The 16,734-nt window shown below is 41.3% G+C and overlaps 2 protein-coding genes across 2 annotated transcripts in view; both read right to left on the reverse strand.

Annotated features, from left to right (window-relative positions):
* UBE2U (ubiquitin conjugating enzyme E2 U) overlaps positions 1-10,903 on the reverse strand; it is a 73,993-nt gene extending 63,090 nt beyond the window's left edge. The window contains exon 1 of the mRNA XM_082358875.1: positions 914-10,903. Within this exon, the coding sequence (XP_082215001.1) occupies positions 914-979 (66 nt within the window). The 5' untranslated portion in view covers positions 980-10,903. The remainder of the gene's footprint in view (positions 1-913) is intronic.
* A 148-nt stretch (positions 10,904-11,051) lies between these two features.
* The window catches only part of ROR1 (receptor tyrosine kinase like orphan receptor 1), a 403,988-nt gene continuing 398,305 nt past the window's right edge, over positions 11,052-16,734 (reverse strand). Inside the window, exon 9 of the mRNA XM_082356666.1 lies at positions 11,052-14,796. Within this exon, the coding sequence (XP_082212792.1) occupies positions 13,369-14,796 (1,428 nt within the window). The 3' untranslated portion in view covers positions 11,052-13,368. The remainder of the gene's footprint in view (positions 14,797-16,734) is intronic.

The raw sequence follows: 16,734 nt of genomic DNA on the forward strand, positions 1-16,734 counted from the left end.
ACATTACATCTCTATTATCTACATTATCTATATTTACCTAACACTTCTCCCTTCAACAGATTTTCTTTCAACAGAAAGCCACAAAATTCAGGTGGCGCAGAAAGAACATCAAATGTTACTTTCATACCTCTCGGATGTTTGTTGTTGAACTCAATAATCGTTCCCGACATCTTCTGTTAAGGCAATACTTCTATGGCAGGAGTGGAAACAGAGCAATGCCATTGAACTACACCTTATGCAGCTGTTGGTAAGCATGTTACACCCTCTTTCTATGCACAGCTTTCTATTCTTTCTAAGTACACCCTAGCCCCTTCCATTTTTAAATTCTCCATATTGTATGTGATGAAACAGCCTATGGCAACCACTGAACAGCCTATGAACACTGAAACCTCATTGGTGGCACTCGGGGCAAAGCCTTCCTCTGTGTTAAAATTATAAGGGAAAGGCGCTTCTGTGTTATATGTGACAGAAGTTGGCAAAAAGTGCACTAGACAGGAAGTAGTAGAAAACCCTGTGATGGAATCCTGTGGCCAAATATTTACTGAACCTTTCTGAGGCTTAGGTTTCTGGTAGGTAAAACAAAACATCACGAACTTATTTTATAGTATTGTAATTAATGAGTGCAACCCTGGACCTACTAGTCACTTACTACCTGATAGACCCTGATATTCAGGGCTTAAATGCCCATAAATTACTCAGCATAGTGTGCTCAATATTGTTAACTATTATTATGAAGTACAAATAGTTGTTATTATTATGAAGTAGATTATTATACTGAAATAGGTTCATTAAACAAGTCTGTAGTGGCAAATTATGTTTAACTAAATTATGCCTTATAGAATAAACACAGATTAAACTGCTTTTAAAAATTGGTACTCCAATGAAACACACCCTCCAGGTCTCCAGTACTCACCTCATAATTGTTCTTCTTCAACTCTTGGAATTCTCTTTGCAGCAAGATGTAAGCTCTGCTGTACATGATAAGGCAGCAAAGAGTCTGGCACTTGTCCCCGCACTCCCAGGGTTCGCTCTGAGGCAGGTGTCTGAGGTTATGGGTCACCTTCCCGCACCTAGTTAACTGACATAAATTACTTGCTTTCTCGACCGAGCCTCAGAACGCTGTGTGCTCCCAAGGTAAGTGGCTCTAAGTTGGACATATAACGGTGACTTTTTTTCTCCTCTGACTCTTCTGAAGGACTTCAGAAGGAAGACTTGAGCACTTTCTCGACTGCGGTGCGTCACTGCAGGACCAGCCCACAGCCCATCTGAAGGCAAACTTGGACGAGCTACTGGGACCACCCGTGTTGCTTGTGCGTGAAGTGGGCGTGAGAGGCGTAAGCGTAGGGCGGTCGTAGCCGGTTGTTGTCTCCGCTTCACAGGTGTAACTCACTGGGTGCCGGCTCGGCCGGAGGATGCCAATCGGTTGCCAAGCAACTGGACCGAGGGGGACTAGAGGGAAGGAGGTGGGAGCTTTGCCGCTCCTCATCCAATCAGCGACATGGGGCGGCCTCTGGAAACCTCCGCAGCCAATCGTCCAACCGGTTCAGTTTGAAAGGCCAATGAGAGCCGTTGTTGAGGCCCCCCTCCACCCCCGCGCCCCGTGCGCCAGCGAGGTCCACCAACTTTGGACTCTACCCAGCTGGGGTGGGGGGGAGGAGGGGTGAAGTCAGAGGATCTAGCATGAAGTCCGTAAGTCAGAGAAGCCTTCACTCGAAGTCCTTCTCCGAAATAATCTTTTCTTTTTCTTTGAATATCAGAAACCATCAGGTAATAAGTGACCAGTAGTACAGGTCTGCGCTTATTTATAATAACTTATATGGCACGTTAGCGTTCACGATATGATCGCGTACCTTATTATGTCATCGAATCCTACAGTTACTCTGGGAGAATGCTCCACAACAGGGAACTACTTAGAATTTCTCAGATTCCCATCTCTTGCCGGAGAGTTTTGCACCTGCTGTCCCTTCTGTCTAGACATTTACCACGTTCCTTCCATCCTTCCTTCCCACATTTTTCCTTCACTCATCGTTCAGATTTACCTTTGCCTATGATTCCTTATGGAATCCCCTAAGACAAGATTAGGCTCCTTTCTTGTGATGCTAGAGGACCCTGTTAGTATTTATCAGGCTGTATCACAATTGCCCATTGCATTCTCCAGCCCACTGTGAGCTACTTAAAGGCTTTAACCTGACGGTGTCAACTACAGAAACTGCCATCCTTGCTCAGAGTGCTTTTTTTTTTTCTTGCTATTTATTTACTAATTTTATGGAAACAGGACATCAGTTCAATGAGTTCATTCATTCCACAAATATTTATTTAGCACTTCTCATGTGCTATGGAACGATAAAGATGAAGTGACTGCCCTTTTGGCTCCAGTATTCAGTAAGTAAATATACAAAACCAAAACAAGTGTACGAAACAAAAATCATAATTTCAGATCACAAGTGTATATAGACAATAAAACAGTAATGTGATAGAGAGTAGGTAGTTAAGGGTTAGAAATGGTGGTCAGGGAAGGCCTTGGTCAGGAGTGGACTTGGAGGTGATACATAAAAGATAAGATGAGAAGGAGCCAGCTATAAGAAATGTTGAGGGCAAAGAGTTCCGGGAAGAGGAAAACACAATAGTTCGCAGTCGGGAAAAAGCTAGGCTTCAAAAGGGAACCAGGGAGGGCCTGAGAGAACATGGCGGAGATGTGATTAGGATGGAGCCCTACACGGTGCGAAGTTTGGGTTTTATTTGAATAGAAATGGGAATCATTGAATGGCTTTAAGCATGAGAGTGTCATGCTCTGCTTTACATTTACAAAGTTACTCTGGCTGCCTTGTGGAGAATGGATTGTGCAGGAGACCATTTAGAAGGCTCCCATGGTCAATTTCATGTCCAGGTAGGGTAGCTTAGAAATTCCCAACAGCATCTTAACTTTACTAACATTTGGCACAATAAAATGATTTGATTCTGTGTTTCATAGAACTGAATACAAAGGATTTTTTTCTAGTTGATATTAAAATGTCAACTAGGACCTGAGATTGAATTTTGGGGGGCTCTCTTTCAGATGCCATCAGATTTTCACTTGGATTTATGTAGGACTGGCAATGTATGGTGAAAGAGAAGAAAGGGCTGCTTCTGTGAGAAAGTAATGGACCCAATTTGGGAATATTAGCTAGGTTTTTTGATGATACTGTGGTGGCCCTGTGGTCCTTCCTTCTACTCTGATAGGGGAACACTGTGATAAAAAATGCAGACTCCTTTGTTTTTTGTGTAAAATTTTACTCTAGGAGAAATTAAGTTAAAGTAAGAGAGAAAGATAAAATTAAAGCATTCTTTGTTCTGAAGTTTTAGAAATTGGTATATATATGGTACTTTAGTGCAGTGAAAATCAAGCTGGTATATTCTCCTATGACCCCTCAAATCTACTGCTAGCCTTGCCCTCTCCTTGGGACTTCAAACTAGTATACCCAGCTGCCTGGTTCTCACCAGGCTGTCTCAAGGACATTTCAAACTCAAAATATGCAAAAATAAACTCATTACCTTCCATCCTCTCAAGCAGCCTTCTATCCTGTTTGTTTTACCCAGTTTCTCAAGCTGGAAACTTGAGGTTTGCTCTGACTCCTCCTCTTCCTCATGACTTACATTTAATCACTTACCAAGACCTGCTGCTTTTCTAGCTTCTTCTCACACCTTACCACCAGTGCCCAAGAGCACAGCCTCGTGATCTCTTGCTAGAACACAGAACATCTTTATACTATATTCCCTGTCTCCACACTTGCCTGTCATAAAACTTGACAGTAATTATTTAAACTAAACATGTGATCATGTAATTCTCTGCTTAAAATACTTCAAGGAATCCCCTTCATCTCTCCAGCTTATTCTGCCTCCATCTACAGAGTTTTAAATGTGGATTGACTTCTCAGGGTGTGGGTAGGGTGGCTGAAATTGTGGACAACTTTGTATGTGTCTGTATATCTATGTGTATGTGTGTGCACATAGACTTTTTTTGGGGGGTAGAACAGGGGCCATGGAATTCATTAATTTTAATAATAGCCTGTGATGTAAAAAGCTTAAGAAACTATGCACTACAGTACAAAGGATTGAAAAGAGAAATGTTGCATTATATTTCTTATGGTAGGCAGAATTCTAAGATGACCTCCAAGAGCTCCACCCCTGCATAATCCTCAGGACTGTGAATATGATAGATTTTTCTCCTGTGATTAAGTTGACTTATGTGGCATAGTTGACTTTAAGAAAGGGAGATTATCCTGGGTGAGCCTGTCCTAATCTGGTGAGCCCTTAAATGGGACTGGGCTCTTCCTAAGGCGAGTAATTGAAAGCATGAGAGGGATTCCACGTGAGGGAGATCCTCTGTTGACACTTTTGAAAATGGAAGGGGCCAGGAGGCAAGGAATTTGGGCAGCCTCTAGGAGCTGAGAGTGGCTGCTGGCTCATAGCCAGCAAGAGAATCAGGGCCCCAGTCCTACAACCATAGCAACTGAATTGTGGGACAAACACATGAACTTGGAAGAGGACCTGAACTTCAAATTAGAACATAACCTGGCCAATACTTGTGAGACCCTGAGCAGACAATTCAGTCGTGCCCTACCGAGATCTGACCGAGAGAGTTGTGGGCTAATAAATGGTATTGTTTTAAGATATTAAGTCTGTGGTATTTTGTTATGTAGCAATAGCTAACTTATACTACTTCTTACCCAGAGTGCACAGCTACTGACCAAGACAAGCTTTGTGGCACAAGGTCAGTCACTTACTGAGCTGGATTTACCTGATTTAGTGTGGAAAGAACTTGGGACCAGTTGATAGACATTAACATATGGCTTTAGACAGGGTTAGGGGGGTAACATGGGTATGGCATCCTGAAAAATGAAGTGAACCAAGGCTCATGCACAAGTTTTCATCATCCTCGGTGAGCAAGGCACCTGACAGTCTATTTTATTAAACATTTGCAAAGTTACTGAGGCCATCTCCAGCTTTAACAACCAAGAATCCCCTCCCCCTCTTTTTAAAAACAATTCTTTCCCTCAGGAGTGGAACAGATGTTTTCGTTTTTACTTAAACTAAAAGACTGTTTTTCTCATCCACCAGGAATATGTACCAGTACAAAGTGTTAACCTCATTTGGATTTGAACCCCCATCCTCAAGAGCAAAAGGGGGCTGAGGATCGCCAAATGTCAGCTCAGCTGTGAGAAGCGTTTTAAATCATATTTTGACGTATGTTACACTGTTAACTAGAAAATGAAGTGCAGCACACATGCTTCTAGTAACTCTGGTTTCAAATCATATGATCCCTTCTTTGTCTTGAAGACCTTTTGATGTGTGTTCCCAATATTGAGTTTCTCTGCTTTTAATAATCTTATATTCCTTCCTCAATATAAATGTCATGAAAAATACTGAATGCTAATCTTCAAAGATCAAACAGGAAGAAAGAGGTAGGCAGCATAGTTCAGTGACTTGAATTCCTGAAATTTCTCATTTAAAAATTTTATTTTAGCTTATAAAAGTCTAGGCTCAAAGAAACACTTGGTTCCCCTTTGTAAAGCTGAAGTTGCAGGCTCCCCCAAATTTCAGAATTGTGTTAGCTGTAACATAATTTGGTCTCTCCCTGTCAGGCACCTGAGATGCAGGGGCCCCTTGATCACTATTTATATCTATATTTGTGTCTACCTAACAGAGGGGGACTCAAAATCAATACATGCTGGCTTTTATTTCACCTTCTTTGCTTTAGCTAGGGCGACCCAGAGTCCAGGTTTGCCTGGGACTGGGGGAATTCATAGGAAAAAGGACTTTCAGGGCTAAAACTGGCATAATCCCTGGTAAACTGGCACCACTGGCTACCCTAGCTTGGGCTTCAAGAACCTTTTCAGGGTGGGGGTTGTATAGACAACTTGGTAACAGCTGTTTGTTTTTGGAGTTGGTGTTTAAAGGTTTGTGTCTGTTTGTTTTTCATGGCAGGCTGGTGCCCAGACCTCGTAATCATAGTTCTGAAACATCATGCCCAGAATTACATCAGGAGAGGATTTTAGCGATGCCTGTGATGAAGGAATGCAGTGCCTGCTTGGGTACTTTACTTGCGCTGAAGTGTTTTAGGAGAATCATGTCTCCTTTCACTTTGTTCCCAACATGGGAACACCAATCACTGAGAGATACTGCATTTCATAATATCTAAGTACGACTGTGACTGTTAAGTGTGTGTGTGTGTGTTGGGGGCAGGGGGACTGGTTAAAGGATACAATTATTCTAGGCTTCTTTCACGTTTATCTCTACAAAGGCGGACCAAGCTTTTAATATACCTTTGCATAGTGCTCTCAGTTGCCCCCCGGGGAGTTCCAGAATTTCAACATGGGAGAAGCTTTGAGGTGGCAATCAGCTTGGAGGGGGTGTAAGTGATGACATATGGTTTAGGGATAGCTTAGCGATGTGTCTTGAAGCTGTTTTTACTTAGTGTGTGTTTATTAGGGGTGGTTTGAAGGGAGATGATGAAACATTCATGGGTTAAGCCCACTCCCACTTCACTGGCACCAGTATGGAGTGTTCTACGTTATGGCATGTGCATGAATAATTAAGTAGGATATTTGTGCTCTCAATATTTTACCACATTAGAAAATAATGTATCGCTTTATAAAAATTGTTTAAAACACATGGAATAATGATAGCAACATTGTCACTTTTTGAGCACCTCCTATGTGCCAGATACTTCTCATATATTTGTATATGTTCTCATTAAATGCTTATATCAACTCTGAAAGACAGGTATTAGAGAAAACTGATAAAATTGTATATACTGTGTTTTTGAGAACTTTTGTGTCAGGCGCTCTTCTCTGCAACTCATTTACATTACTTAGCTTCAATTCTATGAAGTGGATACATTTTCAGATGAAGAAACAGCAGTTCAGTAACTTGTGTAAATTCACATGGTTACCAAAAGGTGAAGGGGAGATTTAAACCCAGGCAGTCTGACATTAGAACCTTTACTCTCAACCTCTATGCTAAATTTATACCATTTTACAGATAAGGAAGTAGAGATTGCTTTACTTACTCAAGGTCATCCGGATCACGTGCAGGAGCCATTGAAAAGTACATGTGCCTGCGCCATTCTCCTCATCCAGGGTCCGTGAAGTGGGGGGCGGGCGGTGGACACATAGTGTCGGATGCTATGTCTGAAGAATTTATAGATTTTATGGTCACTTTTATGGCACATTCTGGGGTGGTCTTGAGAACTTAGAATTTTTAAAATCTCCCCAGACAATTGTGATAATGACCGGGTTTGGCAACTATTGCCCTATTGTAGGGCTGGCTAATAAGTTTCATTCCTGGTGCTATTCTTGACTGATCAGTAGGTTATCTAGAGCAGTATGTTGAAACTGTTAAGGCGAAATCTGAGCTCAGCTGGGAAGAGCATGTTAGTGATTAGCCACAAACACAAGAGAGAAGGGCGCTGGTGCCCTGGGTTTGCTATACTGACTCTATGTACTCAGGGCTTCAGCTGGGCTGGGGATTGTGTTTTTGTTCCCAACTATTCACCCTCTTCCCTGGAAGAAGGTTCTACCTCCTTGCCCCTGACTGTGACGGCGTGGCTTGCAGTGTCTCTCAGTAAGTCAAGATTCATCCATGTCCTACGGTCAGCTTTGGCCTCAGAATTTGCGTTGACCAAGAGAACTTGAGAGGTGGACGTGGTATACAGCATGTCTGAGCGCAAGTTTTATGAGTGACTGTTTCAGTTCTGCCTCTTGCTCTTTTCCCTGTGCCATGGGAACAGTGTGTCCTGCAGGGACCCGGGAGCAGCTACAGCAGCTGACCCACCTCTGCTGACTGACATGAGTGAGAAATGAACATTGGCTCCTGCAAGGCAAGCTGCTGAGATTTTGCAGTTATTACTGCAGCCAGGCTGACCAATACGACTAATACACTCCATTTCCAGAGTGAACTCTGGAAGTACAATTCAGTCCTAAACTGTCATTTAGCCTTAATATTAGTTTTAGTCTTATCAGGTTGACTCTTAGTAAACTACCTAGATCATGCCATTGGGGAGTTTCAGCTCCTTTCAAGTGATTCTAAGGGGCCCAGACTCAAAAGAAACCTTTCAGGGAACTGTGTTAGGATGGACCCCAATGATAACTGGAGTTACATTCCTAATGCCCAAGGAGCACCTGTCATAGAATGGAGCCTGATCTCCACCTATTTCTGATGCAAATTACATGTGCCTCTACGGCCATGGAGAGCTTGAGCATTAATCTATGTCTCTGTGCAGCCAGTTCTGTAGTTTCGTGTGTGTCTTTGAATTTACATTCAAGAACATAGGTCCATGAAGATTGACCTTTAGAACCACTTTCCTGCGAATTGAATATCCCCTTAACTTTATTTCAGCATGTTGACCTCTTGAGATATTGACCTTTTAACAAGTGTAAGTACATGTAAGTACAGTAATGCCCTATCTGATCTTAGGAGTCGTTCTCCTAATTTAACCATTTTTGGATAAGAATAGCTACTAACCTGGTCACTTGGGTGAGGATCAGTGTCATGTCGGGCCTGGTCAGCAAATGTCATAGTCCTCGTGTGAATAAGCAATTCATAGGTGCCTAGGATTCAAGTGGTCATAAATATGTCAGCAGACCTTCTCCCTGTACGTCTCTATGTTTTGAAGCCTTTCCAGCCTAATTTCCCAGAGGATTACACTGACCTTGGGTGCTTTGATGGTTTGTAAGGCTCTCCTTCCTCTGAGTTACCAGCTTCCTAATACTCTTGGCATTTATGGTAACAAACGTCAGGCGCAGTCATCTTTTAGCTGCAAAACTTTTCCTCTTATGTGCGTGCTCCCTCTCTCCTTCTGCTCCTCTAACATAGCATTTCCTCCTTAGCGTTTGAACTCTTGGTTGAAAAAAATGCTCTATAAATTAAGAGTCTGAGCTTCCTCTCGTACCTCCCCCAGAGTTTTCCGCCCTCCAGAGGCAGTGGGGAGCACAGCGGAGCAGAGGAGCACTCAAGGCCAGCCAGTGGGGACTGACAGACTGCAGCTGGCAAAGGAACACAGTGGGACCGGCCACAGGTGACTGCATGCAGCCAACTGGGTCAGGTTGTCACAGGAAGCTCAGGGGAGGTGGGCAGCCTCTGCAGCTGCTTCTGCTTGATGCTTACCGGGAGCTGGGCCTTCCCCCCTCCCAAGAAAGACTAGCCTATCCTTGACCTCAAGTTGCAAAGCAGAGGAGAGTTCCTTTAGTTGTGTTAATCAGCAATGCAAGGAGTCAAGAAAAAAGGTACACAAAGAGACCAACTCTTTTGAGCTTGTCCATATGAAAGAAAAAACTTTTGGTTACCTTCCAAGAATGTGGTCTTGAGTGAACTAGACAAGGAGTATATTCTTGGCAAATCTAGGTGCTGTTACTTTTCTATCCAAGTGAACAACTACAGAAAATATAACCAATTGCCAAATGGTTAATGCAAAATTTTTAGCATTGAAGTTTTTTGTTTTTTTTTTTTTAGTGTTGAATTTTTGATGAAGTAAAACTTGACTACCTTTAAGGGGACTAAAGTGGCTGAAATGTTCTTAAATGTTTATATACACATTGCTGAGGATGTAGATGACCATCCTCCCACCTTCCAACCCCAGGCCTTTAGGCTGGCCTATAATTCTCACTTATTGCTGGATCCCACCCCAGAATTTCTGATTCAGTACTTCGAAGTGAGGCCTGAGAATCTGCATGTCTAACAAGTTCCAAATCTGCTGGTCTGAGGACCACACTTTGAGAACCCCTGAGATAGGTAACCATCTTTGAAGGTGTGTAGATAATAGAGCCCGTCTTTAATCAGTACTGAGTGGTTTGTAGGAGGCATTATCCAAGGTGGTGCTGTGAGCCTGCAGATGTTGGTGATTAAGGAATTAAGGGTAAGGCCCCAATCACAGAGTTGAAGGAATTGGGGATGGTGGGAGGGGAAGAGCCTGGAGACATAAGAAGGAAATGGGAGTGAAGGGCAGATTGAGGAATTCAAGTGAGAGGGAGAAACCCAGCCTGACACCGATCTCACTGCCATGTGAAGTGATTGCTTTATTGAGTTTGATCGCTGAGGCGGTGACAAGAGCTGTACCTAAAACAGATGGATAAGGCCCTGAAGGTTTTATTGTATCCCCTTCTGTATTAAATAGCAGAAATGGACAAGTTCTTTGAACTTTCATAATGATACTCATTTTCCTTGACAGTGTGTATTAATCGCCAGATGGGGAGCTCTTTCTTTTGGGCAAATAAGGTCATAAAGATAAGCTGTGACAATTAAATGGCCACATTTCTTTTATTTTATCAATATGGTTGGAGTCTAAGTTGAACATAAGATGTACACAGCTTTTTCTTCTTCAGAATTCTAAGATGATTTTTGATGTCTAAGTTCACATGGAAACATCAAGGCAGAAAAAGATGCAACTTTAAAAACCAATTTTCACATTACATTTGATTGTCAAGTAATTATTCAATATATTATTTTGATTTTAAACATTAGAATCTTGCCATATATAGGTGGGTGATATATGGTCATAAAGTCATTGGGATTCTGCCTTCCACCTATGGTCACTAGCAAAAGAATGTCCAAGTCTATTTTAAAAGCTTACTTAAAAATAATCATTTCAATGAAATAGCAGTAAATAGGAATTATGATTCCTCTTTCTATGAAATGTCAAACATTAGGAGAGATAATATTAAAGTTCCCAAATACCTCCATGATAGCAATATTCAGGAAATAATATTTTATGGTAAACATTTTTAATAAACAGCAGCATAAAATAATCAGTGTTTAATATCATCTCTGGTGTGTGAAATACAAATGCATATATCCTCAATATAAAATAAGCTTCTTGTCATTACAATTCCATGCTTGTCTATTTGAAATGCCCATAATAACAAATCAAACATTAAGTAATACAGTGATTAAATGCATGCAGTGAAAATAAGGAAAGATATGATAGGGCGAGATATCTGAATACTGCCATTATATATTTGAAGAAAATCTATATCGAGTTAAAAACAAACAAAGGAAACAAGGAAACAGACCAGATATAAAAATGCAGAGATATATTTCACTTCTGTGATACAAACCATAAACATAGTTTTGTGCAAAAAAGAGAAAAGATCTGAAAATAAGGTCATCTTACAAAACATTGTCCACAAAGCAAAAGATATTTTTCAGTCTGTGAAAAAAATACTATTTTAATACAAAAGGGGCTGTGTTATGTAGTATCACAGTGCTATTATAAAATACATTATTACAAGTGGTTTTGAAATTTAGTTTGCTCACCTTAATGACTTCAGTAATTATAAAATGTTTAAAATAAATGTTATAGTTCTTTATAAAAAACTAATTTGAATTTATTTTTTACCCATAGTAATGTTTTTCCAGAGTAGATATCTTACTGGCTCATGGAATGCTACTTTCCCTTTAAGGGACTCCTAGAAAAACTCAGGTTCGCTGTAATTGTGTTTACTTAAAATAATAAATATTCTTGGAAAACAATTGATTGTCCTATGATATACAAAACTGTGGTTTGAATCTTCATCATTAAACAGTTGCATAGCAACAAAAGGATACAAATATTCTCCTCTACCTAAAGTTAAGAAATGTAACTTCTGAATCAGCTTATTTATGCCATAAAAATGTGTCTTAATTTATTTCTGAATAAATCTGAATATAGCCAATTCTTTGTGTTCACAGTACCTATAAGTCCACATTTGTTGTCTGAAGATTCAGTGTTTGGGAAAATTGCAACACATTTTGGTAAACATATTTCTTTGATTTCTTATCCTAATTGAATTTTTTGTTTTACAAAATTGAAATGTCAACGTGCTTCTAAGTCTCTTACATTCTCCTCATCAAATATCATTTCCAGGAATTACTTTATATCCTGTAAGTCTCTTTATAAGTCTCTTCAGCTGTAAAATAAAAAAATGAGACTTTGAGACATTGCTCTTAGAATAAATGAGTTATTCTTTTAACAAGAGAAAAATCAATCATAACATTCCTTTCTATATAGAACTTGAAACCCATAAGAATTCTAAACTTGGCAGAAGATGGCTAGCAGGTAAGGCATGAGATGCACATTTGATACCTTCCTTCCTCTCACTAAGGCAAAAATGATCATGTTGCTTCTAGTTACCAGCTTAAAAATTTCAGTTCATGGTAATCTTTGAAGTGAGAACTCAGTACTTGTTTTTTAAAAATACTGTAATATTTTGCAAATAGAATTCATAGTCTTTGGATTCCAACTAACACTATGAATACATTGTCATAACTCTTGGTGCTAGAATAAAATCTGTGAACATTTCCAGATCAGAAAAAAAAAAAAAAAAAAGTGAGAGAAACTTTAAATTAACTAGATATTGGTGTCAGAGAGTTTCCTCCTTCCCCAGAGTCCACTGATGATATGCACCCCCATACCTTAGACAGCTCATAAGCAGGAGGATGCAAGCATGGATGGGCTGGTCTGTAGCCACACCTCTATTCTTCAATGTTATTGGTCCAGGGAAGCTCCTGTGAGGCTGTCCCCATGGGAACCCTTGTTCCTTTCCCATGGATGCTGATCTAGGCCAAGGGGCCATTTTCCTGACTGTGCTGCCTTTGGTGCCTCGTTTCTAATGCAACACAGTGAACTATCAACCAGCGGTCAATTTCAGCATCCACATCTAGCCTTGTTAGGATCTGATGCCCTATGTTATTTCAAGGGCTTGTGTAAACACACTGTGGAAAAAGCCTTCATGATCAACAGAGGAGACTCACAAAGAGGCACACTTTTCACATTCCCAAAGAAGCCCCACTGTGTAGAAGGCTTCAGGGAAACTTACACTTATGGCTCGTTTCCATCTGGGATTTTAAATCTGGCCTAAAGTTTCCTCACTGATTCTGAACATCACTTCCATACAAACATGCATAGAGTCTAAATTGAATCAACGGAATTCCTGAACATCTGTCCTGAAGAAAAGACAGCAGGTAGACAAATGCTATGGTATATACATTTTGGGGAGAGAACAGTCATGGCAGCCAAAGGTGAATACACAAAGCACCGTTTGACTTTCCTTTTTGGTTTGATACTTAAGTCATAAGGTTCGTTTCCTCTTCACTGGTTTGCAGTTTTCAGTACTTGAAACCAGATGTACCAATCCCAGTGGCATGGCCTACACCCTGATGGAGTGTTAATCCCACAGTGTTTTTTTTCTGGCTGGTGTTTGCCCTGGTTGGTAAGACACAGTTAAACTTCACAGAAGATACTTGTTGCAATGTCTGCTACATGAGAACCTTACTTTAATAAAAACATTTGAATATAAATCTTTTCTACGACTTTCTAGTTTTTCCTGTATACCACATTTACAAAAGTTGTGCATTTTACAGTTCTGCAGAGATCATAGATTCGGTGTGTCCATGAATGTTGGAGTCTCCTAGCAAAGATGGTTGCTTTGAGTCTATTTTGTAGGGTTTCTGAGATTTGTTGCCAAAAACGGTGATACCCATTCCACCGGGATGATTCGGAATCGACATGTGTGGTAGTAAGGGAATATTTGCCTCCTGATTTGATCCTGATGAAGGCAGGCTGGTCACATGACCAGTACTAGTCGACCCACTGGCACTGCTCGGGGACCGACTCTTGGGAGGTGGGCAGTGCTGAATCACTCTGGGAGGACCTGTTGGCTGATAGTGGGCAGCTGGAAACGCTGCATATCCAGGAGGTATTGGGTATCCATTGATGGGGATGAATCGCTGGTTCTGAGGTATTGGTGGGCTGATGAAACCAGCAATCTGGCCCTGTGGTGTAATACCCTGGCTCGGGAACATGTAATTGGGATATCTGGGGTTACTGAGATTACTCACTGGGCTGGCGCTAAGGGAGGTTGTCTGCGTGGTGGCATTTCCGCCGGAAGGAGTAGTAGAGCTGGTATGACTTGAGAGTCCCTCCCAGGACCGAAGCCGGACGTGAATGTCTTTAAATCTTGGTCTCCTGGAAGGAATCTCATTCCAACACTCTGTCATGAGGCTGTACATTCTGGGGGGGCAGTCTTCGGAGCATGGTAACAGCTGTCGTTTTCTCACCATTTCGATCACTTCCTGGTTACTAAATCCATAATATGGCTGGAGTCCAAAACTGAAAATCTCCCACAAGACAACCCCAAAAGACCAGATATCTGAATCAGAAGAGAATTTGCCATACATGATGGCTTCAGGGGGCATCCAGCGAATAGGCAGCAAAGACTTACTCTGCACCCTGTAGTAATCAGCGGAGTATATTTCTCTGGAAAGCCCAAGGTCTGAAATCTTTACGTGAAGTTGCTCTCCGATTAAAATATTGCGAGCTGCAAGGTCCTTATGGACAAAGAAGTGACTAGACAGGTATTCCATGCCGGCTGCAATCTGAATTGCAATGTGTAGAAAATCTCCATGATCCAGGCTGGATTTTACAGTCCCATCTTCATCACTGCTACAGCCAACATCTGAATGTGGGGACCGCATGATGAGGAACTCGTGGAGATCCCCCTGATTCATATACTCAAAAAGCATACACACAGGTTGTTCCTGAGTGACAGCCCCTAGAAGGCAGACAATATTGGGGTGGTGTAGTTCGGCCATCAGGGAGGCTTCCTGTTGAAATTCTGTCCATTGCTGGGGGTTGTTATAGTCTTTCAAGGTCTTTATAGCAACTAACTGAGCATGGTCCATGCCTGGGAGATAGAGATGGCCCTTATAGATCTTTCCAAAGGCACATTCACCCAATTCTTCCATAAAACGTACAGCAGAAAGAGGCAGCTCTTTAGCCTTGCTCTGTATGAAAGAAAGGAAAGGTGTGGTTTTAAAACATTTCCTAAGGCAAGACATCTGGCATCTGAAAGGAGGGGTGAGGCATATTGAGAAAGGTTCTATACATCAAATTAATTACAACATTGTACATCTAGAAGTCTTTAGAATTGTTGGCTGCAACTTAGGCATAGGCAGATTTTTGTCCATCACTCCCCTATCCCTCCATCCACACCCCCTGCTCCAGCAATGGTTTCCTGCTGTTACCTAGACTCTTGCTACTCAAAGAGTGGTCTTGGGAAAGCAACATCAGCATCACTTGAAGCTCACTACAAATGCAGACTCTCGGACCCACCTCGGACCTACGGAATCGGGATGTGCATTTCACAAGACCCCAGGTGATTTTGGTGAATGTTAGAGTGTGAGAAGCACTGCTGCTGAGGATAGAGCCTTAATCCTTAGCCTGGCACTTAAGAGTACTTGGGATCTGGTCTTACCCTTGCTACACCTCTACATGATGGCATCACTTTAGTTGAATAGGTCTCCTCGTTGTCCACATGCAAATGTCATGCATGTTCTTGCCTAATAACCTTTGTTCTTCCAATGCTCTCCTATTTCTAAGGTAGATATTGAGCTAAAAGCCAGAGAAACCGAAACAAAAGACTGTTCTGAGGTGCTCATAGTAGAGGTGGGGAGTAGAGGTTTGGAATGTGCTTCTCTCTACTTATCGAATCCTTGCTGTGAAACTCTCCCTGACCACTCTGGTCTTTGCCTCCTCTGGAATCCCTCTGGCTTTAGCGTCTGAATGCCACTACATGCAGGATGCAGTGAGGTGACTGGCTACTCGCTGACCTCCGCAGCCACAGTTCAGACTGGGATCCTGCCCTCTCCACTTACCAGCTGTGTGACCCTGGGTACAACATTTAACCACTCTGTGCTTCAATTCTCTCATCTATAAAATGGGATGATAATCGTACTCATCTCGTAGGGTTCTTGTGAACTTTCACTAAGTTAACGTCTGTCAAGTGTTCAGCATGATGTCTGGCACATGGTAAGGGCTATTTAACTTTTAGCTATTATTACCTTTGCTATTGCTGCTCTTTTTATGAATATATTTTGTCCTCTCAATCATATTTCATGTTTTTTGGCTGCACCGTGTGGCATGCGGTATCTTAGTTCCCCGACCAGGGATTGAACCCATGCCCCCTGCATTGGGAGCGCGAAGTCTTAACCACTGGACCTCCGGGAAGTCCCCCAGATTTCAGTTTTTTGAAGGGAGCTATTGCCTTTCGAACCAACTGATTATCTCTATGGCTTTGCAAGCGGGTTATTTACTGATTGACCTGAAAACAGACAGGAGAAAGCATCTAGCTCACAATGAAAATAAATATTAAGTTGTGACATTTGATCTTGACAGTAAACGTCTATTACATCATGTGTTTTTACTATTTTTGAAATTCACCTCCGATCTATCCTGACATTTAATGTAATTTGTTAGGGAAAAAGTCATAAAAGCAATGCATTTGTACCTAAACTGATTTTTTAAATAATCCCTTTAAATGCACTTTAAATCCTTATTTTTTAGAAAAAAGTACTGCTGTGAGTATCCCAATTGAAGCTGATAATTTTGCAAATACCTATGGAATTCAGAGCTCTCTGTACACAGTTTAAATCAATAGTTTAGAAAATTAACTAAAAATTTTCTCTAATCCAAACTCTACTAATCTAGAATTCATGATGATTAGCTCTGTTCTAGGCTAAGTTTTGCAGGGTAAAATGCCCATTAACCTAATTATAAGTGTAAATAAACTTGCAGCAAAATACCCACTTAAGGGGACAAAATAGAACTGAGAATTTTGAAACATTAATTCCTCCATGCAAATAATATTTCTTATCATCTATAGGTCTCACTAATTTGTTACAGCAGATTTTATGGGGTTTGTATTTATAAATGTCTTAGAGTAA

This window comes from Balaenoptera borealis (genome assembly GCF_965194805.1).
Source record: "Balaenoptera borealis genome assembly, chromosome: 1".
Taxonomy (NCBI): domain Eukaryota; kingdom Metazoa; phylum Chordata; class Mammalia; order Artiodactyla; family Balaenopteridae; genus Balaenoptera; species Balaenoptera borealis.